The following is a 24235-nucleotide window of genomic DNA, read 5'->3' on the forward strand; positions in this document are numbered from 1 at the left end:
CAGAGGAAGATTCCTCTGGGTCCAACTGCTGTAAACCTGAAACACCTCCAGGCTGCTTGGGTCTTCCTTGAAGCTGTGGACATGGATGCCTCTGTTCCGAGGGGACAAGGCTGGGTGGGATGGGGTCCCTGCCGTCAGGGTCCAGGCAGGGAGCCAGCTGGAGCATGCTGTGGGCCCGGGATGGGCTTGTGGGAAGCATCCCGAAGGGCAAGAGCGTGGAGATGCCACTCATGTACCAGAAGGGCCCCAGGCCTCTCTCCTCTCAAGGATAAGTGATGCTAAGAATAGCACTAAGAAGAAAACCTGGATACCACCCAGTGTAAACTTCCAGCTACGCTGAATGCTGAGAGGCCTGAAGAAGAGGTCAGGAGGAGAGGATTCCAAGAAACATCTTCAAGTCCCACTCTGCGTAATGTTTACATGATAGGGATAATGACATGGTTTGCTAATTACAGAGCTGTCCCTGGTAGCAGGATGCATCTCTCCAACCCAGAGCCAAATCCAGGGCTAACCAAAGCTTTTTCAGGGATCTTGGGAAGAATGTTGTCATTGACCAAATGGAAACTGGGACTCTACTTCCTGGAGAGGTCAGGCCTTGGTGAGGCACTTGGAGAGGCTTGGAAATGGATTTTAGTTTCCAGGTCTTCATACCTATACTGAAGGTGGACCTCTCTTCCAACGTTTATTGACTCATCCTATTTATTTGTGAACTGCCTGTTTGTATTCTTTACCAATAATTCCTACTACGTTTATCTTTTTCCTACTGATTTGAGTAAAGCTCTTTGTCAAGAATAGTAACTGAGAGTCATATGTGTTGCAAATATTCTTTCCAATTTGGCATTTATCTTTTTTATGGTATATTTTCTGCTGTATGGAAGTTCTACGTTTATGCCGACAAACATATCAATATTTTCCTGTGGCCTCTGGGTTTTATTTTAGGTCATGCTTTTTAAAAAATTTATTTATTTATTTATTTATTTATGGCAGTATTGGATCTTCATGGCTGCACACGGGCTTTCTCTAGTTGAGGCGAGCGGGGGCTACTCTTCGTTGCAGTGTGCGGGCTTCTCATTGCAGTGGCTTCTCTTGTTGCAGAGCACAGGCTCTAGGCAGGTGGGCTTCAGTAGTTGTGGCACACGGGCTCATTAGTTGTGGCTTGCGGGTTCTAGAGCGCAGGCTCAGTAGTTGTGGCGCATGGGCTTAGCTGCCCTGTGGCATGTGGGATCTTCCCGGGCCAGGGCTCGAACCCGTGCCCCCTGCATTGGCAGGCGGATTCTTAACCACTGCACCACCAGGGAAGTCTTTAGGTCATGTTTTGAAGGGACTTCCTCAGTTCAGAATTATAAATGTTTGCTCATGCTTTGTCCTTATATTTTATGGCTGCATGTTTTACATCTGAGTATTTTGTTCATTTGAAATTTACTCTGATTTCTAAACTGTTTGTCAGTTGTCTCAGCATCATTTCCTGAACAATCTATCTTCTCTATTGTGAAATGAAGCCTTTATCATGGACCAAATTCCCAGATGTGTTTGACTTTACTTCTGTTCTATTTGTTGTTTTAATTGCTCTGTTTCTATAATACGTTTTGATGGCTGGTAGAACAACTAAACCCCTCCTCCCCTACCCCCCTTACTCTAGGTTTCAAAAAGTTTCTGAAATTCTCATAACTTTTTTTTTTCCAAATGAAATTGAATGTTATTTTGTTGGACTCCTAACTCCACCCCCCAGATTCATGGGTATTAGGATCATGTTAAAATTATGGATAGATTTATTTGTAGATTAATTTACAGATTAATGTTATATCCTTCTATACAAGAACAAGGGAAATAAGCTTTACATTGCTCTCTAAAATCTCTGCCTTTAATTCAAGGCCAGGGAAGACAGGGAGCCAAGTGCATCCCTGTTTTTCGGAAGTGGACCCCTACGTCTACTCCTCCCTACCTTCCTCCTGCCTGCATTTGTGTGGGGTAAAGCAACACAAACTGAAGTTTCTGGTAGGAAGGACGCTACCAGGAGCTCTCCCTTCCCTCTTATCTAACCCCTGAAAGAGGGCCAGTCGTAGATCTGTCCAGAGCCTGCCTTATTCTACCTCCGCTACCCCAAGTCAGTGCTGGCTATCTTTTAAACAAGACTCTGCTGGTAAATGCTTAATCACGTTGGGGAGAGTGGGAGAGGAGAGCCCTGCTTTGTACAGCATTTGCCAAATTCTGTAAATCTGTGATTCTGTAAATACTCCCACCACAGCCCGTTTTAAGCTTGAAAAGTGATGTCACTGAACGCAGAGTTGGGAGGGGGTGTGTATGACCCACCCTCGTGAGCCGCCTCCACTCACTCTGACCTCCGGCAGCAAAGGGAGGGCCAAACATTACAAGGACATCCCAAATCTATCACCTTCAGATTGAACTCATCTGCCCCCGCAAAATCTGCTTCTCCCTTTGGGGAAGGGCACTGCCAGGCACTCCGTTACTCAAGTCCGAAAGGTGGGGTCACCTTGAACTCCTCTTTCTCCGTCAATCCCCATTTTTATCATCACTAAATTCCATCAATTCCCCTTCCAACATATCTCGCCAGTCCAGCCCTCCCACCAGCCCCACTCCCACTGACTATGCTCCAGTCCAGGCCTTGACGATTACAAGTCCCTTCCTGCCAGCCCCGTACCTGCAGCCTCTTCTAAGCATGCTCCGTGCTGGAGCAGGAAGGATCAGGGTAGCTTTTTTTTTTTTTTTTTTTTAATTGCGGTACTCGGGCCTGTCACTGTTGTGGCCTCTCCCGTTGCGGAGCACAGGCTCCAGACGTGCAGGCTCAGCGGCCATGTTTCACGGGCCCAGCCACTCTGCAGCATGTGGGATCCTCCCAGACTGGGGCACGAAGCCGCATCCCCTGCATCGGCAGGCGGACTCTCAACCACTGCGCCACCAGGGAAGCCCCAGGGGAGCTTTGTAAACTGCAAGTCTGATCGTGTCCCTCCTCAGCAGAACACAACCCCAGGGGTCTGCATTGCCCTCGGGGTAAAATCCTGACTCCCGAACATTGCGTCCTTCATGATCGGGCCCTTGCTCACCCCGCCAACCTCCCTCTCACCATCCTTGCTCTTGCTTTGCTCTGGAAAGAACTTTCCCCATTTCTCCGGTAGTTTACAGGAACCGCTCCTGCCTTGGAGTCTCAGCACTCCTCCCCAGCCTTGGTACCTGGGACCTCTGTTCCTCCTTGATCACAGTTTAGTTAACTCTTCCTCCCGGAAGCCTTCCCTGCCTGCCCTCACCCCAAGTCAGGTGCCTCCTCCGTATCTTCCACAGCTCCCTAACAGCCCCCAGCTGAGCGCTGACTGTCTGTACTATAATCACTATGGGATGGCTTCTCTCTGCAAAGGGGCAAGCGGGCTGCAGTCAGGTTTTCATCGTCTACCCAGCACCTAGGATGTCGTAGGTGCCTGACAAATATTAATGGAACGGATAAATGAAGAAACACTCAATGGGTATATTGCCCTGGTGTCTCCTTGTGAATGAGGGCTGGAAAGCTCCTCCTGGCCCCTGAAGAGAACCTGGGGTCTCTGCGAAAGAATGAGCTCCCTTTGAGAGGGGGTGCATTTCCTAGCCTGGCAGCTGACCTCCCCAGTGCCTGTGGGGCCAGCCAACATCTCGGGGTCCCAGCCTCCCGCTCAGTTTAATGGGGTCTGTTGCTCCGGCATCTTGCCTCACTGGAATGTGAACCATCCTTCTCCAAAGTGCCCGGGTGGTGCCCCCTTTGCATGGACCGTTTACGAAGCTGCAAGACAGGAGGCAGGTGGCCCCTGAGAGTGGCAAGGCTGGTTCTCATTAGCAGCATGTGTCCTAGGCCTTTCCTGGCTGAGTGGAAAGCCACATGTTCCCCATCATCCCGGGCCGCAGAGGGCTTGCCCACTTGACCTCTACCCCTTAATTGCAATCGGTCCCATGGTCTCCTGCGGTCCCCTGCTCTCAGCAGCTCCAGGTGGCTTCCTAGGAGGAGCTAAGGGGGTTGCCCTGGTGTCTAGCGAGGACTCAGCAGGGGCGGCCCCAGCCATCTGGGTGAAGGTCTCACACACACAGGCCAAAATCCGAGGACACTGGGCTTGATCAAGCCTCCTGGTGCCATAAAGCCTCTCCTAACATCGACACAACACTCACAGGGAGGACTGTTTTTTCAAGGTAAATATCCTTTTTAAACAGTAGAGCTTAAAGCGTGGAAGGCGGTGTTGGAGAAAGAATGCTGGCTTTGGAATGAGGCCGACTGGGCCCAAACCAAGATCCAGCACTGAGGAGCCGTGTGACCACAGGCCAGTTATGGACCTCTGTTTCCCGCTCTGTGAAATGGGCTGGCAGCTTTCCTGGGGGCCGGAGGGACTGAAGGAGGCTGGCACATACACAGGCTTTCAGCGTAGGACCTAGCATGCCTCCTAGGTGTCCAGGAGAGGGAAGCTATTGCTATTACCGGAACAGAAGGTAATTTTCACCGTTGGAACCATGTCCAGCGTGGTGGGTATAGTTATACACGCTGGGCTGGAAGCAGGGGGAGCTGAGGCAGACCCTGACCCCGGAGCATATTATCCAGTAGTGGGGCCTTTTCAACCACTTCTAGGTATCCAGCTGACACGACACTGCTGAAAGATGCTGCTAAGAGGGTGTGAGAGGACCAGCCTGATTCACACAAGGGAACATCCGTGGTCCGACCAGGAGGCCGACAGAGATACTGGCCAAAGGGTAGGGCCTGTATTCTGTGTTACTGCCCTGTCCTCCTAACTGGTCCACCCCAGACTCAGTCCTTGCCGTTGGAACCTGGGGGACTGTCTTTCTCTGTGACCTCCCCATCTCCTAGTCGCCCCCTGGCTGGGCACCCCACCTGGGCTCAGGGCATCCACACTGTGGCTCCCCCAGTACACGAGGGGGCTTACAGCCCACCGGGACGGTGGCCACGTGAGCCAGAAGCACAGGTGATGGGAACCCCGTGGCTGGGTAGCAGCAGGGGTCAGAGTGTAGACTCTGAGCACACGGCCCGGGCTGAGTGTCAAATCCCAGCACCATGGCCACACTCTCATGTATGACCTTTGGCAAGTCACTCAGCCTCGCTGTGCCCTGCTTTTCTCATCTATAAAATAGAGGTGCTAATAGTACCTACCTGTGGAGTTCTCATGAGGATTAAGTGAGCTACTATGTGTAAAGGTGTTAAGATACTGCCTGCCACAGTGCAAAGTGTCAGCCCTCAGCACTGTCGCGTGGTCTGAGCTGGTAGAAACCTTGCAGGGAAGGCCTGTCCACGCAGCCCAGGCCCCTTCAAGCCCTGCCTCCAGCCCAGGCCCCTGGCCTGCCCGCCAGCCTTGCTCCCCAGCTCCATCCTTCGGCTACTCTCTCTGACCTTCTCGGTTCTCCTTCTCTGCTCCCAGCTCTCACCATAGCCCCTTCCTGGCTGCATAGCCGTCAGGGCCTTGGACGCCAGCTTAGCAATTTGCTCTCTGACCCCCCTCCTCTCCCTAGTCAGTGGGTAGGAGCCTCCCGCTTCCCATTGAAGGCAGGGGAATGGGTAGGGGGGCTTCATCACCCATTGGGCTAGGCTCTGGGAGCATGAGGCTAGGCCTCTGTGTCCCCACCCCTCTCAACCATGTACGGCAGGTCAGGAAAAGAGCACAGCAGAGCATGGAGACTGCAGCCTGCTGCTGTGGGGGGAGCCCTGGGCGCCTGGGGTCCTGGGTTCTAACCCTGCTTCGGCCTCTATGTGTGGGACCCTGGCCAAGCCCCTTCCTCTCCCAAGGCCTCAGTTTCCCCTTCTGAGAAGGCTGTGTTAGACCATCCTTGAGGTCCTTTCCACCCCGACATTTGGCGATTTTATCAAAGTCCCTTGGGTCGGACGCTCTTTGAGAAAAACAGCCATTCCTCCTTCCCATAGTCGCGCTATCTTCCCGCAGCATCGCCCACGCCCCCCTCTTGGTCCCTAAGGAAGCATATCTGAGGGGAAGGCTCTCTGCTTTTCCCAAGCCCCCAGCCACTGGGTGGAGGGGACTGGGACCCAGCACTGAGCACAGAAACAGGGCCTTTGAGGGCGAGAGGCGGGTTGGGCTCTGTCAAGAGCAGGAGTGGGTGCTTGGCTCAGGAGACCTGGGCTCTGGGCTAACTGCTTCTTGGGCTTCTGGAACGTGTCCCCGGGAAAGCTGGAGCATGGCCACCACCGCCCTCCCGGGAGAGAAGCCAGCGCTTTCTCCCTCTGCCTGTGAACAGCAGGGCCGCCTCACAGCTGCTCTTGTTTCACGACTAGAGGCTAGGGCCTTGTGAACCCTCCCGAGAGGCTGTAACTGAGGTAGGTTTAGTCAGGCTGCTTTCTTTAACATCAACAGCAGCACTGAAGCCTGGCCCAGCGGACCTCGTCCCCGGGGCAGCCATCACACCCAGAGGCGTGGCCAGGACCCACGCTGCCCCCCACCCCGACAGGCCTCCTTACTAACTCACCCATCCCTCCACCCCAAGGAAAGGCAAAAGCCACTTACGGGGGGGCCGCGGGGACCGATGATGGACATCCCGGCATCTCCTGGGGCCCCCTGTTGGGGAGAGAAAGAGGGAGGAGGGGGAGAGGGAGGGGGGCAGGGGTGGGAGGGGAAGAGTAGAAGGGGGCAGCTGGCAGGTGGGGAAGGCGGAGCGGGTGAGGGTGGGACCCGAGAGCCAGAGGCCAGAGGACAAAGCGGGGCAGAGGATATGGGGGAAGGTGAGGGACCCAGAGGAGAGGAGATGAAAAGGGGATGGATGGAACATTCGAGAAGGATTGAGAAGGGCAGTGGGGAAGCAGGAGGAACGAAGATAGAAGAGACGTGAGCAAGAGCATGTGATGTGGGGACCAGGGAAAGAGGGCGGTGGGGTCCCAGGCCGGAAGCGGGAGAAAAGGATTCGGTGCAGTGATGGGCAAGAGCAGGCACAGGGAGGGGGGAGGGGGGAGGGAGGGAGAGAGGAGGCCTCAGCTCAGCCATGGCTGCTCAGGCCCCAGAGGCATCCCCACAGGGCCCTGCTCAGGGTGTTCCCAACCTGCCCCAGCCCCAGCCAAGTTTCACACCCCCTGAGGTCTTCTTCCCCAGCCCCAAATGGCCACACGGCTTCACACCCTGTAACTGCTGAACAGCAGCCCGCCCGCCCTGGGCTGGAGCTGCTGTAAAGAGAGGGTGGGGAGAAGACACACACTTGCTGTGTGGGCCCAGCAGCCCTGAGCCTGAAGGTTGGAGCTGCCTTGGCTTCTAGTCCTGGTGTGAGAGTGACACAGAGAGGTTAAGTCTGGGGCAGAGTTATCAACATAGAGAGGATGGTGGATGCTGGGCTGGGGGCTCAAAGTACCATGTGGTCCAGCTGCCTAGATAAACCTCTGTGTGTGTGTGTGTGTTTCTGCTGGGGGCTGGGGAAGGGTGACAGAAGGAGGATGAAGGGTGTATGGAACACAGGTGGGGGTGGGAGGTGATGCTCTGGCAGAAGGATCCAGACTGTGCCCGGCTGGAGGAGGGCAGGATGCTGCTTCCCACTAGGAGTCCACCCCTCCTGGCAGAGGAAACACCCAGGCCTCACTTCCAGGTCCTGCTGTGCCATCATGGAACCTCTCTGAGCCCACGTACCTCCTCTGTGAAGGGATGCTGAGAGCGGCTCTGCTGCGCTTACAGGGCAAAGGACGGAAATGCATTTGTAAAATGTCACGCCTCACACGCAGGTGAGGAGTGATTTCAAATTAGCAACTGTTTATGCCATTGTAATTACACAAGGGTTTTTATACAAGGTGGTGTAGTGTGACCGTTAGGAGCCAGAACACTCGGGTTTGAAGCCCAGCTCTGCTCCCTGACAGCTGACCTTGGGCTACTAAACGTCTCTCTGCCTCAGTTTCCTTATCTGTACTGCAGGGATAATAGCACCTGTCTCATAGGGTGGATGTGAAAATCTCATGAGATAATGGTGTAAAGTGCTTAAAAGGACAGCTGGTCTACGAAGGGGCTAGCAAGTGTCTGCTATTTTCCTTACAGTGATTGTGTCCCCCATCTTTCTCCTGGGTGGTTTAGCCCCCTGTGAGGGTGAGACCCACAGTCTTCATTTCATTTGGAGGACAGCATAGCACAGTGGTTAGGGACCCCAGTCTTGGAGTCAGACACCATAAGGGCTCCTCGCCAGCTCTCTCACTTTCTGCTGTGTGACTTTGGGTATGTGACCTTGCCTCTCTGTGCTTCAGTTCCCTCTCAGGTAAATGAGACTTCTAAAGCCTCCCTGGAAGGGCTATATCAGCGTTACTTGGGAGAACAGAGCAAAACACTTAAAACTGCGCCTGATACAATTTATGCTTAATACATGGTAGGTGCTATTGTTACTGTTGTCATTGTTACTTTGGAGACAGAGACTATTGCAGAAATACATGCTGCAATGTCCAGGCAAGGAAATACAGAGCTGGGTATCAGGAGGTCTGCTTCTGGCCCCCAATCATCACTATGGCTGTGGGATCTTGGGCAAGCCCCACCGGCTCTCTGGGCCTCATCTGTAGAGCGAGCTGGTTAGCAGCATTGCTCTGTAAACCCTCAGAACCCACCCGGGCTGATGCTCCAGGACTGCCCCTTGGGTTTCTAGCTTCCTGGGAGACTCCACTCTATAACCTCGGGAGTGTGTCTGGGTGTTTCCCTGGGGGGACTCTCTCTGGAGCAGCACAAATAGAGTGTCTAAATCTGAGGGACCAGTGGAGGGCTAGGGAGGGGCTAGAACCAGCTACACAAAACAGCAGTTGCTGCTCTCCTTGCCTCTGGGAAGGGTGAGTGCCTAAGGCTGAAATCAGTGCGAAGAGGCCGCATGCAGCCTCTGTGGGCAGGGGACACCCCCTCAGCCAGGGAAGCTGGGACCTTAGTCCAGGAATCCCAAGACTCCTGCCCGATGGTGCGGAAGCTGTTAGGAAACCAGGCCGTGAGAGGCTGCGAGGGCAGAGCAGGCCGGGCTGGCATGCTCCGTTGGGGCCTGTGTGCCAGGAGGAGGGGACGGGGGCCTCTGGAAGCCCCCCCAAGAGTCCAGGAGGTGGAGCAGAGGCTGGGGTGGCAGTGCGGAGGGGAAAGTGTGGACTCACCTTCTCGCCTGGTTGGCCCTTTCCTCCCTGTGGCGGCCACATGCAACATGGAGTGCAGGGAAGAGACAGGGAGGGAGAGAAAAAAGAAAGGATGAGAGAGAAGCACACACACAAGAATTCGTGTTAATGGCACAACAACCCAACACAGGAAGTCACCGTGAAATAAGAAACAAAACAAACACAGATGCTGACACACGACAGGTCCCGAGTCCAACGAGCACAGCACGTGGACGGCTGGTGTCTCAGCCTGAGGGCCGGCCCTAGCCAGGTAACTAAGAAGGAAGGGGCCTTACGAGGCCCCCTTGCCAGGTGTGTGTGTGTGTGTGTGTGTGTGTGTGTGTGTGTGTGTCTGTTTGTCTGTATGTGTGAGACAGACAGAGAGAGACAGAGAAAAGGGAGGACACACCCAGGTCAGAAAATCGCCGGAGGAGCCGTGGCCCCAGCTGCCGGGGTCATTTGAGGAGGGGGTGGCCGTGGGAGAGACTTTCCCAAGGACTCTGTGGTGAGGTGGAGTCTAGTTGTTTTGAAGGTCCAACCGAATACCAAGCACAAAACTGCCAATAGACGCGACAGGAGTCGTTAGGGGTGGCCAGGCAAGATGCGAGGAGGGACACGGGAAGACAGATAGAAGGACACACACATCTGGGGGATGGAGGACGTGGCCGGGGTGCAGAGGAAAGTGGGTCATGGCCAAGGACCCCTGCGCGCACAGTGACAGTGGATAGACGGCCCCAATCCACCCTCATTCGTGGCAGCCCATGGAGCCACCTCTGGTGGATCATGGGAACAACTCAGGCATTTCACACCCACTGGCCACCCCAGCTCTTATCAGGGGGTCCATGCCAGGACTCCTACTGTGCAGCCAAATGGGTCCATTGTCACATTTAAAATAGCACACGCAGCATGAAAGCACCAAAGTGGTTTGAAAATAGCTTTGTGTAGAAGGAAATGGGGAGACCTCCTGTGGCTCTCCTTCCTGCTCCACCGGAGGCTCAGGTGGACACTTCCCTGGCGGGGTGGGGGGGACACATCCACAGGGCCCAAGAAGGAGGGCAGGAGGGGCAGGCCTGGAGGGATTGCTTTGCACTTTGCAGGCTTCCCTGCAGGCTGGCAGCTGCAGGCCGGGTAGAGACTCCTGGAGCTGACCTGTCAGGAGCAAGGACTTTGGTGTCTTGGGTACAAGGCCCAATTCTACCCCAATCCTGGGCAAACTGAGTCCCAACACGCTCATTGATAAACAGGATCTCGGAGGGCTATGGTGAAGAACGTGCCTGGCCCAGGCCCACCCACAGCCAGCCTCTGAGAAAGGTGGCTGAATGCAGTCTCCCTAATCTACACAGAGAAGGACCCAGTGACAGCCTGGGGGACTCAGGGTTTGGAGTTAGAGAAGTGAAGCCTAGAGACAGGGTCAGGCAGGAATTGCACGGTGCTGCGATCTGGGACGTGGTTGGACAGTTGCACGCGGGGGTGGCCCAGGGCTCCCAGCCTCCATGTCTTGACAGACAGTTCTTGGGTAGCCCTGGGGAGCTCAAAGCTCTGTGACGTGGAACACTTGTCCTGAACCTCTGAAATGTCCCAGGTCCTAGGCCTAGGACTGTGGCTTCTTCCTAAGGATCAGACCCTCCTTAGAGCTGTGATACCAGTGGAGGGGGTCTGGGCAGGGTGAGTTCCATTATCAAGGTCAAGAGCACAGGTCTGGAGTCAGACTGCCTGGGTTAAAGTCCCTGATCAGCCACTTCCTAGACCTGTGACCTTGGGACAGACACTTAACATCTGAGCCTCAGTTCTCTCATCTGAACAGTGGGGTAGAAACTGGGCCCACCTCATGCAGTTCTCGTGAGGGCCGAATCAGCTGACGTGTGGAAGGCCCATAGCACAATGCCAAGCACACCGGCAGCACTTTCAAGTGTTAGCGATGACTTGGTGCCTTTTCTCTGAGCACTGGATTCACACCAGGTCAGCAGACTCACACAGGATGCCACACCCAGGCCTAAGGCCAACCCGGCCCAGGAGGTGAGGTTACCAGGCAAAGCATGTGAGTGACGCGGAAGGATGGCACGGGGCAAGTTGGGGCACCAGGAGCCAGGGTGGAGGTTGAGGCTGGCGGCTGGTGGGGAGTTAGAGGTCAGACGGGGAGAGCAGCTCGGGCCACGGCCTAGACTAGGCTGGGGGGTGGTGAGGCCAGCGTGTAGCCATCATTGCCTTAGGCTGCCACCAGCTGCTGCCCATTCCAGCCTCTCAGAGGCTAGAAGCCACCAGGAAAAACCCTGGTGCTGGGACCTTAAAGCCTAGCACCAACCTTCCCATTTCTGAGATACAAGCTCCCTATCAAATATTCCCTTTCATCATCTTATTGTTTTCAGCTGGAAACGATGAATGTTTTAACCCCCAGCCTCCTGCTGAGGATTTGGAGGCCCTGCCTGGAAGCAAGCCCTTTCTGCATCACTAGCCTCTGTCTAGGGAAGATGATTCCGGAAGCTGGCTCCACTGCAGTTTCTGTAGAGCATTTTCAGTTTGCATTTCTTGCCATCTTTCGCTGCTCTTGCCGGGGGATGGTTGCAGGAGCAGCTATAAATCTGGGGGTGAGCTGCCAGCCTCGGGAGGTTAGGGAGTGGAGTGGGTGGGAGTCCTCAGTAGTGATTTGGCGATGAGCTTTATTCATGCCAGTTTTTGGATTTTTCCTTTGCCATGGCAGTTCTCTGCAGAGTAAAGCCATATTGCAAGATCGGAAGGATTGGAATAAAACTTTTCCCTCCTCCTTGAAGCAGACTTGGGTGGGGGAAGGGAGAAGTCCGACCCCTCCTTGGGGTGGGGTAGGCAACTCCTTGCCACGGTCTGCAGGACAGGCCAGCCCGGGGAAGCAAGCAATGGCCACACAAGCAGGCACAGATGCTCCAACTCACCACACGTCCAGGCATCCCAATGGCACCTTTGTCCCCCTGATGGAGGCAGAAACATATAGATGTGACTGGAGCCAGGCCAGCACGTGAAGGACCCCATGGCTAGCTACACACCCAAGATCTGGTTTGCATGGGCACTTGGGATGATTCCCAGGCGTCATGTGGGTGAACTCGCCCCTTTCAGTCCCACAGACTGGCCGCATCCTCGTCACGTGGAACTTGAAGCCACGGAGCAGGGTGAGTGGCAGCTCCCGTGTGACAGATGGGTGAATCACTTCCCTTGGTCTATCTCTGCCGGAGCTGGGGAGCAGCGCCCACGTCCCCCAGCTCCTCCCCAGGCCCTCTGTCTGCGAAGGCCACCAACAGAGTCCTGCCCTTCCTCACCGCCACACCCAGCCCCCACCCCCTGTCCCACGCCAACAGCGCGCCCTGTGGATTCAGCCGCAACAGGAGTTTCAGCTGCTGAGAGGGAGCTGTTTTGTTTTGCAGCCAGGGGTTACATCTTCTCATGCTGGAAATCTGCTTATTAAGTTTTGTTCCTCCCTCTTTTGGTAGAGAATATTTTTTTGCAATCATATATGTGCAAACCCATAAAATCTGGGGTGGGGCTTGGGGTTTGCCAGGGGCCTGGAAGGATGGAAAACAACAGGGGCTGAAAATCAGACGGTGTTTGTCCCGGCAGGAGAGAGCTGGGTTTGTGGGTTCCCCCGAAGGGTGGGCATTTCTGGGGTGATTCTGTGTCTGCTGACCTCACTTAGGCAAAACACCCCGAGGGACGGTTAGCATCCCAAGATGTATGTGGATGCACCAGGGAATAGCAACCAGCTCTGGATTAGGCTGCTGTTACATGTACGCTGTCAACACTGAAGGTATCTTTAGTAAAGCGTTCAGGCTTTGGGAAAGAGTGGCAGGGTTGCAGCGATACGTGGATATCTGTTTTATATATATATATATATATATATATATATATATATATATATATATATATATATATATGTATATATGTATGTATGTATGTGTATATATATATATATATATATACATACACACGTGGATCTGTTTCTTGAACATCCAGATCTCTCTCCCGGGACTGCTGGGAGGATGCCAAGAGACAATGGTTCTGGAATGCTAACTCCGGGTGCCTGGCACCTGGTGAGTGCTGTGTAAACTGCATCTACAGGTAGTGAGCCCAGTACGGCCACAGGCAAGTGATTTTTATAAGCACGTGTGTACTTCATACTTTTGTATTTCACAAGAGACCAGCATCAGCAAATCTTTCTGTGGGTCACTCCCAGGTCCCTTTGCTCGGAAGCACGAGCAGGACTGTGACCCTTCCTGCTGAGGGTGACAGGCCTGCTGGTCGTCGGCTCCGACTTCCCAACAACCCACTCACTCTTGGGCTTCTGAGTGATATTGCAGGAGGTGTGTTTTGGTTTCTTTTCATTTCTTTTTTAAAACTAATGTTCTTTGCAGTCCTGGCCATAAAATGCTCGGGTTAGGGACTGGCATGGAATGGCCAGAGGCTGGAAACTCTGTGCGGCAGCCCCTGCTCTGAGAATTGCCCCCAAATGCTTTTTAAAGGTGGACACTGTCAGAAAAAAACAACGTCTGCCCACATTCTCCCAGTCAGCTGATGTTCCCCCTCCTTGGATTTCATGGGACAGTGTCCTCTGTCCTCCTTTGCTCCAGGGCTCGTACTTGCTGGGAGAGTTTTCATTTTCAAGGGCTAAACATTTGCCCACATGCATTTCATTTAAAAAGTCACTGCTGGACATGAATTCTAGAAGCTGCTGGTTTAGTCAAGAGGTTACAGTATAATTCATGTCTAAAAGAGGAGTAACAGGGATAAGAGGGATACACAGAAGGCTCTGGAATCCAGGGGGTGTGGCCTTCAGTGCAGGGAGAGAGGGCAGCCTGGTGCCAGCCCTGGCTCCCCTTCCACGCCCACCTCGGCCCTCTGGCTGGCTACAGCATCTCGCCTGAGCCACTACCCATCCAAGGGCCCACGGTATCCGGTACTCAATGCATCTATGCCCCAGGCTACACCCCATAGGGCAACGTCTTTGAAGACTTTAAAGATGGTCCTCAAATGTCGAGTACGGACCGCAGGAAACAGCAGTATGGGATGGTGTGTGGTAACACGGGACCCCAAACAGGTCTACAACTGAAGCTTGGACAATCGGACAAGCTATTTTACCTCTCTCTGTTTCCTCATCTATAAAATGGGCATAATAATACCCATTTCATTGAGTTGGTGAACAAATCAGATGTATAAAGAGGGATTAGCAGAGTGCCTGGCACCTATGAAGGTCTCAGTGAGACATGGCTGTTAGTACTATTGATACTTTTGTCCCAGAGTCCCCATGGTTACTTGACCCAGCCTCTCTAGCACTCAGAAATGGTAACTGGGCGGAAAACAAAGTTTTTGAGTCTACTCTTACCAGAGGACATAGGACAAAGCAGGGACAGTGGCCTTCAACTAAGCTGGTGCATACCAGTAAGGAGGACACCCAGTAAGTCAGGGGACTGCCTCCCCATCCAGCCCCCCATTATAGGGTCACCAGTATGGAAGTCAGGTGTGGCCCTGGATGGGCCTGCATGCAGTCATTTGCCTGCCTGGGCCCCAGGAAAGGTGCCAAGGAGCTTCACCCTCAGCTGTAGGTTAGAGACGCTGGAGGGAGGCCTCCCACCCAGACACACCTGGAGGAAAGCAGCCACCCAACCTCTCCTGTCCTTGGATTGAGAAAGAGCCCGTGAGAGAGGTGCAAAGGAAAAAAGAAATGAAAGCTACTTACCGGGAGGCCGGGTCTTCCAGCAGGACCCTGAAATAAAGGGGGAAAGAGTGAAGTTTAGGAAGGTCAGGGTATTGTTCCACAGAGCCCAGCCACCTGTGTGACCTTGGAGTCACTTGTGCCCTATGAGCCTCTGTTATTTTATGAACAAAATGAAGAGGGGGCCATAATCACTAAGCTTCCTTTCAGTTCTAGCATGCATTCACTCACTCATTCATTCATTTATTCATTCAGAAAAGCAGTTAGCAGCAGTCTCCTCTGTGCCAGGCTCAGGGCAGGTGCAGGGAACAGAAAGACAAGAATGTCCCTTCATATCTCTGTCCCTCAAGGATCATCAGGGCTCTGGGACTCACCGGCATGTCCCCTCTCTCTGAGCCTCTGTGCCTCAGTGTCCCCCACTCATGTGTGTTGGTCCTGGCCTGGGAAAGTGCCCAAGGGGCTGGAGCTTGGTCTTCCCTGTCTTACAACACAGGGGAAGCCAGATGCCAGCTCTGATGGAGCCAGTCAGCCTGGGACACTTTTGCTGGGCCTGCCCCATCTGAGCTGATGGACCATGGCCAGGGAGCAGGAGGTGGGAAGGGGCCTCTCTAGGGGGCCTCTTGCTCTATGTTGGGATGGTGAAGGGGGCAGTGGGACTTACTTCCTTTAATGCCTCTAACTAGCTTCAGGCCACCCTCTCTACAATGGGTTGGCGCTGGCAGCGAAGCGGGAGGCTGGACCCCACCCTGTGTGGCTCCAGGAGTCTGTCTTCACTGACCACAGCCATGTCTTTCTCAAGCTCTTTTTTATGACCCTAGGACTCCTGCCTAGAACAGTTCTGGGTATAGACTAAAGACTCCATATGATGGATCTGAAATCCCACTGAAAAGAGGAAAACATTCAAAAAAAGGTTGATCATAATAGATATTCGCATAGTAATATGCACAGGAGGGGGCTCAGGAACAAAGCAACTTCTGAGAAAGTCATGTGTTTTTCACTCTGGCCCCCAACTTCCAGATGGATCTGATACAAGAGGGTGGCGGAGAAACTGCTCTAGGAGCTGCCTGGTGAGGTGTCATGGGGCGCCATGCGGAGCAGGAGGACCCCCTGCAGAGAGCTTCTGGAGCTGAGCCCCACCCTGGCAAGGCCGGGGCCTGGGGTCAGGAGAGATGCGGTCTTGGTAAGGGAGAAAGAAGCAGGCTTTAGTTAAGAGCAGGGCTCTGGAGTCAGCCTGCCTGGCTGTCACTTACTTGTCGGTGACTTGGGGCAAGTCGCTTGGCCTCCCTGTATCTCGGTTTCCTCATCTTGTAAATGGGAGAACAATCATATCTACCTCTTGGGACTGAATGAGATGATTTGTGTAGAGCAGTCAGCACAGGGGCCGGCATGGAGCGAGCGCTGAATGCTGCAGTTATTAGAAAAGCAGAGGACTGGCCGGGAGGTGCGTGGAGCTGGCCCCCGGTCTCGCCCTCCAGAGGCTCTGCCATCAGGTGAGTTTCTCTCCTTCCAGATGTCCTGCTCTTCCCATACACCCACAGCGGCGCCAGGAGGGGGTCTCAGGGTGCCCACCCGGAGACAAGTCCATCTGCCTCAGGGCTGCTGAGGCAACGCAGGCAGCACCAGGAGTAATGCCCCTGGCACCACCCCACCCACCGGGTCCCTTGCTCCTGAGGACATCCCAGAGGCGGGGGCAGGGGTGGGGTGATACCCCCACAGAGAACCAAGCTCGGGGGATGCTGGTTAGTGGCCCCATAGGCACAGAGCCTGTGCCCACCCTTTCACTCTGCTTTGCCCCCAGGCACTAAAACGTAAGCTCCCAAGGCAGGCAGGGCACTTTCTGTTTTGTTCACGGATGTGTCCCCAGTGCCTTAAGGAGTGCTGAGCTTTTAGTAGCTCCTTAATTCATGTTTGTGAACGAACGAACCTGAGGGCGGGTACCACGAACCGGGGGACTCAGCCCCTTCTTTCCCAGCTCCGCAAAGACAGCTCGGGCACCCAATGTTCTCAAACCAGAGCTGTAGCACTGAGCCAATCCCCCTTCCTGTCATTTCTAAATGCTATCAGGGAGTGGGCCAACAAGGGGCCGCCACCTCCCTCCTGTCCCAGAAGGCAGACGGGCCTGTGGGGAGTTCCCAACCTCACACAGGGGGTCTAACCCCGATAGGGACAGAGAGGCAGTTTCCCCACTGCTCCTGTGTACTGAACAACGACATCACCTGTACGTGGGAGGAACTTCTCTAGGGTCTCAGCACCAGGGAAAGCTATGCTTCCCCCAACAGCCAGGGGTGCTCCCACCTTACTGCCCCCTGACTATTGTAACAGCTCTGCTTCCCTCTTTGCTCTGACCACCAAGAAGCTCAAAGCTGCGTCTGTGGCTCATCTGCACAGGATGTTGTGGTGTCATCAGCTCTGGATTCTCCTTGTTTTCTTGCCTCTGCTCTCCACACTCCCCTCCACTGTTTCCTTATCTAGTTTGTAAATCACCCCGAAATGTTTCTTGGAATAAGATGGGGTAGAAATAAAATGAAATAGTAAATTAATTTATAAAAATACCAAGAATAATAATTTCTTCCTGAAAATTAAAGACTTGTCAGAATCTTTGGGGATCATCTAGGGAAGTCTTCTGTTTCTAGAATTTAAATGAGTTAATACATTCTAAACGGAAAAAAATATACGTACATACACACATATATATGTATGCATGATATATATACATATACACATATATACATATACATACATATAATTATATATATTCCTTACAACACCTGGATGAGGCAGGTACTATTACTATTCCCATTTTATAGATGAGGAAACTGAGGCACAGAGAGGTAAAGTAATTTGTCCAAGGTCACACAGCTAGAAGTGGCAGAGCCAGGATTCGGACCCAGGCAGCTTGCCTCCAGAGTCCATGCTTGTAATCACTCAATTACACTGCTTCCATAAAAGCACAAGAGCTCCTAACACATAGTAAGTGTTAGCCAGTATTTCAGCAAGGATCATTTTCAACCAGGGCTGGCAGCTGGACATCATACATTTCCTTATATTCCTTCGGAGAAAGAGACATGCATACTTCCCTTGGTCATCTGCTTCAGTCTCACAATTCCTGTAATTAAGAAATTCTCTCTTAGATCTAGTGCAGGGATGGCCAGCAACTGTCAGCTTGAGTGCGGACTCCAGTGGATTGGTAGTGACTGAGTAAAGCATTCTGTTAAGAAGCCTCTTAATTGATTAGCAATGTCTGCCATGGACAGAAGCGGTGGGGTAGTGGAGGGCCCCACCACTCAGATGATTCCTGCTGCTGCTTAAATCTATCCTCCATGGTTGTGGTATCTAGGCACTGACCACAGTAACCAGTGTCACCCCAGAGGTGCCCCTGAAAAACACCCAGAGGGTGGCAGACAGGCATTGCGACCAGCTGCCATCTCCCTCTCCCTGCCTCTGGCTGGTGGCATTCTTCCTTTGCGGGAAGCAGAGAGAACGGGCTAGGGGGTGATTTCCACCCCGGCCAGCTTCCCATTTCCTCCTCACCCTGCCTTGCGGTTTCAGCCAGAGTTGGGTGAAGACTCAGGCCTCTTCTGCGTCAAGCTGAGAATTCAGGGAAGCTACCTGGGCTCCTCTCCCTCAGTCCACGGGAGTGGTGGCTGGGCAGGCAGGGATTGTGAGGAGAGGCTCATATCCCGCCCCCCCCCCAAACTGATCTGCTCTGCACTGCAGAGCCCCCAGCAGTGACGGCACCGCCCCTGGCTGCGGAAAGTTGTGGGGTGAGGCCAGCAGAGGCTCTCAGGATGCTGCATTCCTGGTGAGGGCAGCCCTCAAGTCAGGCAGGGACCCAGAGCTGACTTGGGTTAGCCCCGCAGCCTGGCTGTGGGAACGAGGTATATGCGGGAGGTCCCTGGAATGGGGGGAGGTGAGGACTCTTTTTGGCTTTGTCACAAAGAAGGGGAAAAGCAGCCCATTTCCAGCAGGTGGTCTGTCGAAGTTTCCTATGGCAGAGTTTATTTTGGAAGATTGATGACAGGAATTGAGATCTGACATCCAAAACATGGATGATAAATCATCCTCCTCTTTTCAGGGAATGACAGGATTTTCCTCTCTGTAACTGAGCAGCGAGCGAGCTGGGCGGGATCGTCAGCCCAGGTTCAGTGTGCCTTTCAGGACACAGATGGAATGGAACACCGTGGTCTTATTACAACTTAGGCGGCTGTTCTTGTTGGTTCAGATCAAGAGAACAGCTATGGAAATGACTTCTCCGAGGAAGGGATGATGATAGGGCTGCTTTCAGTATGCTTGAGAAAGATCTGATGTGAAGGGCTCGGCCCTTTCAACTCCGATACCCAGCTCCCCCGGCGACCTCTGGGCCTTTTGTTGGGATATCAAATGCTGTCCTCAGAAGACATGCCCCTGTTCTCTGGATCCATTACTTCGAGGAGACGGTCTCCTCGGGCTCTTCTCAGGTTCTCTGGAAATGGCTCAGCTCCCCCGCCCTGCCTCTGGCTTTAGGGTGATGCCAGGGGAAGGAGCCCGACAGGCTGCCTCTAGTTTGTGTTGTTTCCCAAGCTAACCCGCTGACATCACTCTCTTACATAAAACCCCTGCCACCACCACCAACCACCACCTGCCCGAAGTGATTTGGCCAGATGGAGATGCCCACTCAGCGGTGCGGACACCGCATCCTCAGGAGCAGTCGACGCTTAGAGCCGCTCACCGACCTGTTTACTGAAAGGGCAGGGGACTTTCAAGGACCAGAACCGACCAGAGATGATCTCTTTCTTCATTCTAATACTCGGTGCTTCTATGACTCCACTTGCCTCTTTGGGGGACAAAGGAGCAGGCTAACAATGGGGCAAACCAGCCTTTCAGATTGCAACTGGGACGTGTTCTGCCCGGGGCACAACTACGGTCTGGCCCTGGAGGCCGCAGAGGTGGGTGGAAAGCAAAATGACGGCCCAGTCAACCTTCTGGAGGGACCTTGCAGACTTCAGTGGAGGGTGTAGGGGGCTCAATCCCCCCACCCAGGGCCCGGTTACCAGCAGGGAGCAAGGCCTTTCAGATGCGTGAGACCAGGCTTCGAGGGAGTACTTACAGGAGGTCCTGAAAGAGAGAGAGAAAATGCCAGGGTCAGTGCCAATGCCTTAAAGGCTGCTTAGAAGCAGCGTCCAAGAATTCTTCAGCTGAGGGATTTCCATCTGGTCTTCGAAGTTTGTATTTTCCTGGCCCACTGTCACCAATATAATCTCTTCCCCCTTTATTTCATCTCTGTATTTTTATCACTGGATGAGAAATCCAGAGGTCTGGGCCCCAGGTGCAGCCAGGCCGGGGCCCTAACTTCCTGAACTGTCCTTTCCACACCTCAGCTTCTGACCCCCACAAAACGGGCTCCCTGGGACCCGCCCCAGCTTGGGCACACGGTGGCTTTGCCGAACACAGGGCGCTGGGCACCAAGGCTTTTTGCCAAGGGTCAGAGTGTTACAGAACCTGGAGGCTGTGATTATCAGCATGCCCGTTGTCTTTCCACGCTCATATGAAATGCAACAGAAAACAGGCAGGAACAGCAGGGGCCAAAGGAGGTTTCTCATTGGGTTCCCCGCCTGATGTTTATCGGGCCTGTCCTGGTTTCTGTTAAGCTCTGAGTCAGGCTTTCTGCCCTCCTGGGTCCGCTGCCCACTCCCTCTTTCTCACCGCCCGCCTCTGTGCCCTGGCCCTACCCTCCCTCCAGGCTCTCTCCTTTCTTTCCTCCTCCTTGCGGCTACTCTCCCTCCTCCCTCCCACAGGCCTCAGCAAGAGCCCTATCTCATTACGGACAACGGCCGAGAATTACAAATTCAAATGGTCAGCAAAAGGGGCAGGAGGACGGGTGGGGAGGTAAGGGAGAGAAAAAGCAGCAGCCGAAAGATAGCAAACTGAAAGGCATTTCTGCAAACATGAGTCACCAAAGCCCCAGGGCCAGTGGGATTCCCAGCTGGGCCCGGTGTGTCTGCCCAGCCCCTGGTGACCTGGCCACGTTAAGACAGCTGCTACTCCCGTCGCTTCTTTTATGCTCAGCCAATGAAGACTGCTTATGTTTCCCCTTGCTCCTCACGTTCCCAAAGCCAGCTTCCTTCTCCGCCTTCATCTGCCTGTTTCTCCATCCTGGTCCCCTTCCAGCAGGAAACAGCCTCTTTCATGCTGGCCTCTGTCAAGCCGTCACGTTAAGGGGGAACAAAATGTTTTAAATTAAAAAAAAAAAAAAACAGTCAAGGGGTGTAATGCCTGGGTGAGGAGGCCCCAGGCGGGCCGGCAGTGAGGTTTCAGAACAGTGAGAGGGAGGGAGGTCGAGGGAGGAGGGGACATCTGGGACCTATTAGGCTGAGGGGCAGGGGAATGTCACCCAGAACCTGAAAATATCCCCCAAGTGCACTTGCCAGAGGGGCCAGCCCAGCTGGAAGGTCCGTGCCTCTTGGTGGGGGGGAAGTGTCCTCGTGAGAAACAGGCTGGTGGCAAAGTTCAGCCCACGGCAATTTGGGGACGGTTTAGCCACATGGAGAGCAGATGTCCTGCACCCGCTGGGCTCCCAGGGCACAGATTCTTGGTGGTGGTGGAGGTGGGGTGTCCCTGGTGACACAGCAGAACCCTGGTGATGGCCCGGCTCGCTGTTAGCAGCCTCGGCCGCACAGGTATCACCAGGTGTTGCCGGGCAGCTAACGTGAGACTTGGCACTCAGCCTAGTCCCTGAAGGGCAGTTTGCTGGGTCCTCCCAAGTGATGTAAATTCTACTGGCGATTTCAAGGTTTTTTTTTATAGCCCCATCACCATCACTGCACACACTCCTGTGGTCCTTACTACATGCCGGGCACAATTCTAAGTGTTTTCCACTCCAGAGTAGATTCTGTTATGCCTACCTTGTAGATGAGGAAACTGAGGCACAGACAGGCTGAGCTTCTCCCCCAGGGACAAGCCGCTAGTAACCAGGAGAGCTCCTGACTCTTCATCCCACTGCCTCTCTCCATGCCTCTCACTCAGAAAGCAACTCACCTCACCCCCAAATCGCCCACAGACCTGTTCCCTCTCCAGTCCTCTCCCCTGGATGCCCGCTGTGTTCAGCCTCTGGCCCCTCTCTCTGGACCCAACCCTCTCATCTCTCTTTTATGGGCCCCTTTTTCCGATGCAAAGGAATTTGGCTCTGTCAAGCTCTTCCAGGCTAGTGGTCCCCTACCTGTCACTTACACAGACTTCAGGAATGTGAAAAGCCCCTGTTTGTTAGTTGATTCTGTACCTTAGGCAGCGGGAGCGGGATAGAGGAATTATCAAAAAAGACTTTTTCTATCACTAACATTTTTTCCCCTGTTAATGACAGTCCTCAAGGGTCCCCCTGGAAAATCTTTAGGCCCCTTGGAAAATCTAACTACTGCCCTGCCCCTGGCGGCTTTTATCAGACCTCTGGATTTCAGAGCGGATGCTTCACCTAGTGCTGTGTTCAAAGGCCAGCAGCTCTAAGGTGGCTGGGGAGCCGATTGTAAAATCAGTAGTGCTTTGATGTCACTGGTTGGTCTCCAATGTGGGTCACTTGGCCACACTCAGTAACATGGCTATTAACTGACTGGTCACCCTGGCCAAGCACCAAAAGATAGAGTCACACCAAGGCATGACCAAGCACCCATTGAATGGATGGGGAAACAGAAGCCCAAGGAGGGTAGTGACCATGCAGTGTCACTGCATAGATTGGTGGCAGGGATGTGACCAGAACCCAGGTCTCCTGACTCCCCATCCAGGGGTCTTCCTAACAAACTACACTGTCTCTCATGGCTGTGCAGTTGATCCTGTCACCTACCACCTCGGTGAGGCCACTGTTGCCCTTCCCAGGGATTGGCTGACCTCCTCCAAGTAAGACAGTCATGTTCCTCCTAAAGGGACACGTAGGCATGGACTCCAATAAAGAATCCCAAGTAGTGTTCTATGTCACACCTTTCTCTGAACCATCTTTAGTATGTTCATTTATTCATTCAGCAAACATTTAATGAATGCCTGCTGTGTGTCAGTCGCTGTGCTGGTCTATGGCTCTATAAAGATGAATAAGGCACAGTCATTGCCCTCTGAGGAAGGAAAACTTCATTTTTTAAGCACCTAATATCTACCAGGCCTGATGCTCTAGTGATACAGAGATGAGTAACTCATTTCCTTCCGTTGGGAAATCAACAGTTTCCTATGTCAGAGAACTGGAGAAATTCCAGAGAAGAGAACTAAAACGAACAAAAGGATTTAAGGGAGAAAGGTTTGCTGTGTGAGGACTCACCCATTCACTCAATCAACCACATTTACTCAGTGCCTATGACGTGCGAGACATAATGCTAAACATGGCCATTATAACAGCACATTCAATCCTTATAACAACCACGTGAGGCTGGCATTATCCTCATTTCACAAATGAAGAACGTGAGGCTTAGGGGTTAAGCAACCTGCCTAAGGTGGTCTCCCTGTCTTAAATGGCAGCATCTGTTATTTTTTGTAGGTTTAATTTCCATGTAACAGAGCACGGGTTTGAACCTGGTCTCTCTTAGCCGGAAGCCTGTGCTCTCCAGACTGGAGGTCATCAAGGTCATCAGGCTGGGTGGGGCCCCTCCTCTCTCTTCCCCTCTTACCACCCTCCCCAACCCCCGTACAGAAGGCTCTGCCCTGTCCAGACCTTGGATCCAGTCCTGGTCCTGGACAGAGAAGCAGAGAACCACAGAGTGTGCCCAGGTTCTACGTCATATGAGGCGTGAACTGACCCTGCTTGACTGCTGGGCTCCCAGCAGCTGGGGTCTTAGCCCCAACCTACGCCGCCTGGTGCCTGCTGCCAGGCTGCCTGCAGCTGACCACCTGCCACTTGGCTCTGCCACGTGCCGACCCACCCATCCTGCCAGGACAGATGCTCTGTAACCCTGGCTCTCCTAGGACCTGGGTGGCTAACAACAGTGCCTGTCACACTCTGTCTGGGGGAACATGGGTTCTCAACCAGGGTCGATTTTACCCCTCAGGGAACAGCTGGCAATATCTGGAGACATTTTTGATTGTTACAGCTGGGAGGCTGCTTCTGGTCTCTAGTGGGTAGAGGCCAGGGGTACTGCTAGACATCCTGCAGTGCACAGGCAGCTTCCTACAACAAAGCATTATCTGGCCCCAAATGTCAATAGTGCCAAGAGTGAGGAATCCTGCATGGACTAACAGAAGCCGTCCTGTCTCTGGACTCCCCCTGCGCCTATAGTCCTGCCTGTACTCCTAGGATGAGGCCCTGGCCTCACTCCACCCATGGTTTGCCAACTTTGGGGATCTTCTTCTATAGGATGGCCTGTTCTGCCTCCACTCAAGACCTTGTTAGGACAAATAATAATTCATTTATTGAGCAATTATTCCGAGCCTGACACTATGCAAAGAACATTATGTACCGCCCAACAAACCAGTGAAGTAGCGACTATTATTATTCCACAGATGGAAAAGCCGACACCCAGGGAATTTAAGTATGTGTTCGTGGT

At 53.4% G+C, this 24235-nt stretch overlaps 1 protein-coding gene across 1 annotated transcript in view; it reads right to left on the minus strand.

Annotated features, from left to right (window-relative positions):
- COL13A1 (collagen type XIII alpha 1 chain) overlaps window positions 1–15124 on the minus strand; it is a gene marked incomplete at its 5' end in the record, with an annotated part of 81173 nt that extends 66049 nt beyond the window's left edge. The window contains 5 exons of the mRNA XM_081256793.1: window positions 6495–6545; window positions 9074–9100; window positions 11977–12012; window positions 14769–14795; window positions 15119–15124. Coding sequence (XP_081112919.1) covers window positions 6495–6545; window positions 9074–9100; window positions 11977–12012; window positions 14769–14795; window positions 15119–15124 — 147 coding nt within the window. The remainder of the gene's footprint in view (window positions 1–6494; window positions 6546–9073; window positions 9101–11976; window positions 12013–14768; window positions 14796–15118) is intronic.
- Window positions 15125–24235: the final 9111 nt, after the last annotated feature.

This window comes from Mesoplodon bidens, assembly GCF_964165515.1.
Source record: "Mesoplodon bidens genome assembly, chromosome: 1".
Taxonomy (NCBI): domain Eukaryota; kingdom Metazoa; phylum Chordata; class Mammalia; order Artiodactyla; family Ziphiidae; genus Mesoplodon; species Mesoplodon bidens.